The sequence below is a fragment of the Athene noctua genome, unplaced genomic scaffold (genome assembly GCF_965140245.1).
Source record: "Athene noctua unplaced genomic scaffold, bAthNoc1.hap1.1 HAP1_HAP1_scaffold_82, whole genome shotgun sequence".
NCBI lineage: Eukaryota > Metazoa > Chordata > Aves > Strigiformes > Strigidae > Athene > Athene noctua.
In genome coordinates, this window is record NW_027437569.1 from 88,820 (window position 1) to 96,492 (window position 7,673).

At 62.5% G+C, this 7,673-nt stretch overlaps 1 protein-coding gene across 1 annotated transcript; it reads left to right on the plus strand.

The window, feature by feature from the left end:
• Positions 1–2,418: 2,418 nt before the first annotated feature.
• LOC141955030 (coiled-coil domain-containing protein 183-like) lies at positions 2,419–7,098 on the plus strand. The gene is made up of 11 exons (XM_074895089.1): positions 2,419–2,760; positions 3,732–3,899; positions 4,029–4,133; positions 4,326–4,448; positions 4,793–4,906; positions 5,048–5,108; positions 5,191–5,291; positions 5,552–5,712; positions 6,068–6,257; positions 6,401–6,526; positions 6,776–7,098. Exons 1-11 carry the CDS (start codon positions 2,419–2,421, stop codon positions 6,995–6,997), a joined length of 1,713 nt encoding a protein of 570 aa, XP_074751190.1. The 3' UTR covers positions 6,998–7,098.
• Positions 7,099–7,673: the final 575 nt, after the last annotated feature.

Below are 7,673 nucleotides of genomic sequence, written 5' to 3' on the forward strand. Positions count from 1 at the left end.
CTTCATACACGAGTTACGTGCATTTGAAATGTGCCTGACAGTTTTCCGCGGGGATTTGGCGGGTGTCAGTGTAACTCCTCTGCATGTGGGAGATGGAATAGCAGGTTCTGCCTTGTGCAGTACAGTGGGTTTGAAAGGATTTAGGGTCCAGCTGTGACCTCTTTTGCAGGCACGTGTCGCCTGTTGTGGGAATCACTAGCAGATGAGCCAGGTGTGCAGTCACAGGTAGTCATAATTCTTTGTTGTCCTGCCTTTATGGGATGGCAGAGTGAGGCTGTGGAGGTGAGTGTGTCTGACAAATGTTTGCTCCCATCTCTGCAGGTGATCTTAATCTCATTTTGCATCCATCTCCTGTTGCTTGACTTGATGGAAATCAAGGCTGAGTTTTGTTCTGCAGCTTTTTTCCCATGCGCTTCCGCTTCCTTGCACTTTACAAAGTCTTGTCAAAGGGCTTGAGACAGGTGCTGGGTTCTTGCCCTCATTTGGATCAGGCGGAAGGATTCCGGAGTTCAAGGAATGCCGGACAGGATTGGTCGTTCCGCACGCGGCTGGCAGTGAGCCTGCCCACACGCAGCCTCCACTCAAACCTCCCCATTTGCTGTGGCTGCCCAGGGCTCAGTGTGGTTTGTCCGTGGCTCTCCAGTGCAGAAGCATCCACCCTCGCCTCGGTCGGTGTGCTGTGCCGGGGGGTGAGGGGCAGCACTGGTTAGGGACCGTGGGAGCTGCTGTTTCTTTCCTGTTATGAGATGAGCCACAACTCTGCTTTCTTTGCTGACACTTGGGCTGCCAAAGCAGGCAAAGTATCGACCTTTTGTTGTTCGTGTCGGAGCTGATGTTCTGAATTCCCTCTTCTGCTGTTGGTTGCAAAGGCCTGGCACGAGGTGGGGGTGGCGTTTTGCTGGGTGCTGTGGAGATGCAGACGAGATGGAGCCTCTCTAAAAGCTTTCTCAGCACAAGAGCGTGGCGTAAGAGGGTGGAAGGAGCATTATCTCAGCTCTGCAGAAGGAATTGGACGCTGTAACATGGCATTAAACTGGTTTTGTGTTTCACAGAGTACTTACACCTGCGCCAAACCACGCTGGGGTTTTTTCTTGTAACACCACGGTTAAGCTTTGGCAAGAGGAAAGGATGTTCCTTGTGCCACCGGCCTGGCTGGAGCCTCAGTGCCAGCGGCTCACGGCAGGGCATCTGGGTCTGCATCTGTGCCCGCAGGTGCTCCCCATGTGGGGGCTCATCCTGACCCGGGTCACTGAGGCTGGGTCCCTGTGAGGGTCAGCACTACCGGAACAACAGTGGGCTGGTGGATTTTAGGAGGGGGGGTGTTACACATCATCTGCTGTAAACCAGCGTGCGGAAGAGACCCAGGTGCGAAGCACGAGGCTTTGCTGGAAGAGCAGCTTGTGTGGTTGTGTGTATGGAACTGTGCTTTGTGCCCCTTGGGAAGGGGAAGCACTGAGTCATTTGTGACTTGTCTCTGGCCTGTAATTTTGGGAAGTGGGGCTTTGGATCTTGAGGGCCGTTCTGCAGGGCTCTTGGATATCTGTCGGTCTGTTTCCCTGCGGGACTGGTTTACATTATCTTATGGTCAACGCAGATTGATTATGGTAGAAACCAGGCAATTTCCTTCTGATTTAATAATGTATTCTTATGATAATCTCGTGGCCTGTATAGGTCTAATAGTTCTGAAAAGCTGGTTGATGTCTATCACTGAATGGGCTACGGACCAAAACTGTTAATTTGGGTGCCTGGAAGACGTGTGTGTAGCTCCCACCCTGTCAGAAGGCAGGTGGGGAAGGGGCAGACAGGCCCTTTCCCACGCAGCTCTGCAGTTAGCACTGACTTCTGCTGGCTATGAGCTCGCACCTCCTCTTTGGCAAAACGGTCTTCCTGGGAAGACCAACCCAGGGGGGGAGTTGTTCCCTTGGTTTCTGTGGCCAGCACCTGGAGCACAACAGGGTGAAGATCTCGAGTTACAGAAACTAAATCTAAGCTGGTTTGCTCTTGCCCGCTCCAAGCGGAGCGTAACTCCCTGCACCAGCGTTTCCTGAGTGAGGAACTGACATTTCCAAAGGTGCGTATCTAGGGAGACGCCTCTGGGCATCTGAGACAAGCTGGCAGCTCGCAGGAGAGCGCCGGAGCCGTGTTTGGGTACGGGTGTGCAGCTGTTTTCCCTGAAATGCCCCTCGCCCTGTTTCTGGCGGGGCTTGGGGGGCTCCCCCGGCTGGGCGGGTGGCAGCTGCCGTAGCCACGGGGATGGGAAGGAGAGCGGGGATCTCCCCTGCCCGCCCTGCCTTCGCCTGCTCGGTAACTGATTATGACCTCACCTGTTCCGTGCCCCGGCAACAGTTCCCGGGCGCGGGGAGCTGGGCTCCACCCGTGGCCACAGCCCGGGCTGTCTCCAGTGCGCGAGGAGCTGCGATGGATGCCACACGCGCGGCGGGGCTGAAGGGCCGAGGCAGGAGCACCAGCTCCGTGCCGGGCCGGAAGGCAAAGCTCAGCCAGCACGCCCGGGATCTGCGCACCGTCATCGCCTTGCAAGGTGCTGCCCCTTGGGCTGCGCGGGGACGGGACGGGGCGGGCGGGGGGCTCTCGGTCCCCCCATCGTCCTGCGTGGTCCCAACAGCACCTTCGTGTCCTGCAGAGCAAGAGAGGGAGGCTTTCACGTGGTCCTGCGGGGAAGAGCTCCAGCAGAAGAGCGAGCGGCTGCCCCGCCTGTGTGAGGCGGTGCAGGACGTCCGTGCCCCGAGCGGCGCCCAGAAGGTACCGGCAGGTCCCGTCTACTGTGCCCCTGCCTGTGCTGGCCCTGCAGAGACAGCGCCCCCCTTGCCCCTCATGCGGCTTCCTCTGGATGTGACCGTCCCCAGGCTGGGGGGATGTTCTCTTTGCCCCTCTCCTGCCCCCGGTGCCCAAGCTCACCACCTCCCAGGTCTGCGAAGCGCAGGAGCCCTCGGGTGTGGCTATGCCGGGGAGAGGCAGGAGGCCATGGCAGGCTCCGGCGGGCAGGGGCTGCTCGCTGGGGGCCAGGGCTCCGGGGCGCTGGGAAGAACAGCGTGCGTGGCGGAGGGGCCGGGGGCCGGCACAGGGACAGCCCCACGGGGCTGGTGCGGCGAGACACGGGGTGTTCCCGTGTGGTGCCGTGGGTCCCCTTCCACCGCTCAAGGGACCCCCTGGAGCTCCCCGAGCAGATCCTTGGCCCCAGCAGAGCTCCTGGCCGTCCCAGCCTGCGTGTCCCCAGGGCTGCCCGGGTTCCTGCAGGCTCCAGCTGCATCCCTGGAGAGAGAAGCTCTCTCTGCCCTCCCCTACCTGTCCCCGGGTTGTGACCTGGCTGTAAGGCCGTGGGGACAAGGGGTGCTGGCCCCACGCAGCTGCCTTTCCCTGGGGTCTCTTGCAGGGACAGGGCAGTGCCGCCGCTCTCTGCCAGCAGCCACATCTGGGGCACCAATCGATGGATTTTATTGGCGCCCAGCCCCGGGTCTGCGCTGTGCAGAGTCCCTAAGCCTGACCCAGCGCTGCCCTCAGTAGTTGCCCAGCTCTGCCTTAGCCCGACCAGCCCCCCAGAGCAAAGCTCTCCAAGAGCCCGTCCTGCCAAGGGAGCGACGATGTCCTGCAGCAATGTCCTGGCATCTGTAGCTCTACCTCAGGGGCAGTTTTCCAGACAGGACCCTTCTCCTGTGAGAAGGTGCCCAGAGAGCCCTGCCTCTGGCCTGGCCAACGCTCCCATGTCCATGCAGGTGACCCAGGAGAAGCTCCGGGCTGAAATCCATGCGCGGGTGAACACCTGTAACTTGCTGCTGGACCAGGTGAGGCAGCGGAGACGAGCCCGGGACGAGCTGCAGAGGCGGCTGCAGCGCCTGCAGGCTGTGGAGAAGGAGGACAAGCAGCAGCAGGCGCAGCTGCAGGTACCCAGGGCCCCTTCCTGGGGTGGCAGCACCCGTGAGGGGCCTTCATCCCAGCCCTGCACCCCCCCGGTGGGTTCCAGGCTCGGCACGTGGCGTCACCCCGTGTCCCCCCTCCTGTCTCTGCCCCAGGCCATTCGCCAGCTGGAGAACAGCATCGAGAAGATGCTCTTGAAAGTTCAGGCTGCACAGAAGGTGACAGCCCTGTACGTGGAGGTGCGGGATGCCCTGCGGAAGGTGAGCCCCTCCTCACTGTGTGCCATCGTCCCACCCGCTCCCCCTGCCAAGGCAACGAGGTGTCCAAGGGGTTGCTCTGGTGTTACGCCCCCCCGCATCAGCCAGGTCCTCCTGCTCCCTCCACCCCCTGTCACAGTGTGGGGGACCCCTGGGGCTCAGTGGGGTGACGTGCTGTGCCTCTCTCTGTCCCAGGAGCTGGACCACCTGCCTATGCACCTGGACCTCCTGTGTGGGACGGCTGAACGCTACCATAGGGAGCTGGAAGATGCAGAGCTCGTGGCTGCAGATGCCCGCAGAGCGGCTGCTGTAACCAAGGTGAGATGGCCCGGGGCACCGTGGGGCCCTTTCCCACACTCCAGAGCCCACCGACAGCACCACGCGCCCCGGCTGGCCGGGGAGTCTTCCTGCAACAGAGACTGAGCTGGGCTTGCCCACGGCACCCGGCTGCCTCCAGAGCTCCTCCTGGGTCTCGCTCTTGGGCCAGAGTGCCCTGGGGCTGGGGACAGCCTGCCCGAAGCGCCAGCCACGGTGAAGGCAGCGTGCTCAGCACGGGGAGGGCAGGTGTCCTTTTTGACACTGGTCATCCCAGAAGCTCAGCTGGCTCCCAAAGGTCCATTCCGGCTTCCGCAGCTAATTTTCCCTTCTCTGATACGCTGCAGGGCGACGTGGAGAAGTTAAAAACCCAGATGCGGGCGGACAGAGAGTTCTGGTGCCGCTCCGAGGCCGCGCAGAAGCTGCAGCTCAAGGAATTCTTAAAAAGGCATCTGAGAGAGGTGAGCTGGGGGGGCCAGCACAGGCAGGGCTGCGGGCAGGTGACAGGCACCAGTGCGGAGCCCCCCGTGGGTGGGGGGCCTGCAGGGCCAGCTCCCCCAGGGTGCCAGCAGCTCGGGGGCTGACGCTGAACATCCTTGCAGCAAGCCAGGCACAAGCTCGCCGTGGACTTGTCGAAACTGCAGCTGCAGGACCCTCTTGCGGGTGAGTGCCTGGCGGGGTGCAGGGGGGTGTGACGTGGGCACAGCTGCAGGCAGCATTCCCTGACGCTTCCCTCCCACGCCAGGAACCCAACTGGAGGACACCAAGTCCCAGGAGGAGTACAAGGCCTGGGTCACCAAAAAGGTGGAGGAGGCCAAGGCTGCGGTGCCGTGCTCCCACGTCTGGGTAAGTAAAACCCATCTCCGTTAAAACGCAGGGCTGAGCCGAGACCTCTCTGCTGGCCTTGTGTCCCGGTGGGGTGCTCTGCTCTGCTCTGCCCCTGCAGCCCCCCAGACCCCTCCTGTGCAGGCAGGGATGGAGCTGCTTTTCTCCATGCCATGAACCTGCAGCAGTCCCTGGGGCAGAGACCTCCCCGAGGCCACGGCCCGGCTCCTGTACCCTCCAGGAGGGCCACGGGCTGAGTCCTCGTGCTCTCCCCTGGCCAGGACATGGCTGGCAGGTTCCTGGAGCAGCAGAAGGCCTCGGCGGACCTGGAGCGGTATCTCCAGCAGTGCAAGGAGAAGCAGCAGGCGCTGAAGGAGACGCTGCACCAGCTGGAGCTGAAGCACGATGAGCTGAAGCGTCGCCAGCCCCCCAACACCCTCAGGTACTGCTGGCCTCGGGACAGCCGTGCCAACTGGGCCACCACCCTTGGAGGAGGGATGTGGGCATCCTGGGTGTCCCAACAGGGCCCCTCTTCCCCCGTCCTGCTGCAGCCCCCACCCCTCCTGCTCTGGGAGGTTTCCTGAGCAGAGTGCTCCCCCAGCGCTGGGCCTGGCAGAGCCCCCAAAGCTCCCGCTGCGGGTGGCACCAGGAGGACCCTTGCTCCTTGCCTGGCGTGGGGAGTGGGACCAGCAGCGTGGGGTTGGGTTGCAGGCAACATCTCTGCTCTGCAGGCGGTGCGGGGGGTGAGACGAGCACTTTTGGCAACAGATGTGGGGTGTCTCTGCACCCTGATGCAGTTGTATGGATGTGAATGTGTCTGGCTGCAGGAAGCTGGAGGAGGAGCTGAGGAGGGAGCTGCAGCGGGAGGAGGCTCGGCGGGAGCAGATGCGAGCCCAGATGCTGAAGGAGGAGGATCTGCTGCTCCAGTTTGACCACGCTGTCAACAACCTGGCCGTCCTGCTGCGTGGCATCACGGTGCCCGGCCAGGTACCCGTGCGGTGCGGGGGTGAGCACGGCTCCGGCCGGTGCTGGGGGTGCAGCGGCACAGCACAGTGATGTGTGGAGCGGCCACTGTCACCCCAAGAGACTCTTCTTCCCCACCAACGTAGTTGTTCTCTCTCCGATTGCAGGACGCTTTTGTCCAGGCCTGGAGTACGCAGGAGAAGCTCCAGCACTGTAGGCAGAAGCTGCAGTACCTGGTGCAGCGCACGGCCAGCCTGCCCCCCGAGAGCCACAGCCTCAACGAGGACAATGCGGTGCGTGCTGGGGCTCCATCCCTGCGGTGGTCTTTGGGGACCCGCACAGGGCTCTCCCAGGTGGCCCGTCCCAAGCTGTCCTCCTAGATGGGAGCACGGACGTGGCCCCGGGGAAGAGCCGTGGCGCAGCTCAGCCCCAAGGGGCACTGGGCGCTGCGGGGTGTCCCCCCATGGGGACATGGAGGTGAAGCACCCCTGGGTTTGAACACCCCCTCCCCTTCAGCAGTTAACCCAGGGTGTCTTTCACAGACTTTTGTCAAGGTCCGAAATCTCCTGGAGCAGACGATGGCACAGGCTCCCCGGAGCCTGAAGATTTCCTTGGAGGACACCAAGGGTAGGAGAGCACAGCGGGGACACGTCCCCCAGCGCCTGTCCCAGCCCCTGCCCACAGGCAGTTCTGAGCGTCCTCGCCTGTCTCCCACTGTCCCAGCAGACCCCGACCCAGGAGCTGCCTCCAGACCTTGGGTCTGACCTTGGCTGTCTCCAAGGCTTTGAGCACGGGGCGTGGTTTTAGGTGGGGATGTGGGAGAACGACGGCAACTGTTGGGGTGGTAAGCGCTAAGCCCCAGCAGAAACAAGGGGAGATGCTGTGGGGCAGGGAGGGGGCCCTCGTCTTCAAAATCCCCTGCCCTGAGGGTGAAGAACCAGTGCTTGGCTCTGCCTGTGGCCTCCTCTGATTGGAGGCTCTTGGAGCAGACAAGGAGCTTCTGCAGCTCACGGCCCTTTTTCCCAAAGCGGAGGTGAAGCCACCGCCCCGCAGCTCCAGACCTTGGTGGGAAGCCCCAGCAGTGTTGGGGGGGGACCCCAGCGGTGGCATCCCCAGGCCCTGCAGGTCACCCTGGGACGCTGGGCTGGGAGAGCCCGTCACAGTGCCTGTGCCCGAGGGCCTGGCACGGGGCTCTCTGGGATGCCACCAGCCCTCCAAAACGGGCCACAGCTCCCCAGGGACACAGGCACAGCGGAGGTGGCCCCGCAGACCCTCCCCAACCTGCTCCTCTCTGCTCTCTCCTCCAGACCCTCCTGCTTCTGACGATGATGACGATGACCATGTCCTCTGCCGGGAACACATCAAGAAGCAGGGGCGGCTCCTGATCGAAGTCAAAAAGAAACAGCAGCCCTTTGAACTAAAGCTCTGGATGCCCCCGAC

Excerpts from the sequence above, each read along its gene's own strand:
- LOC141955030 (XM_074895089.1), top strand. The coding sequence starts at position 2,419 with ATGGATGCCACACGCGCGGCGGGGCTGAAGGGCCGAGGCAGGAGCACC. Across the intron at positions 4,907-5,047 it reads TAAAAAGGCATCTGAGAGAG|CAAGCCAGGCACAAGCTCGC; the intron begins GTGAGCTGGGGG and ends ACATCCTTGCAG. Across the intron at positions 5,292-5,551 it reads TGCCGTGCTCCCACGTCTGG|GACATGGCTGGCAGGTTCCT; the intron begins GTAAGTAAAACC and ends TCCCCTGGCCAG.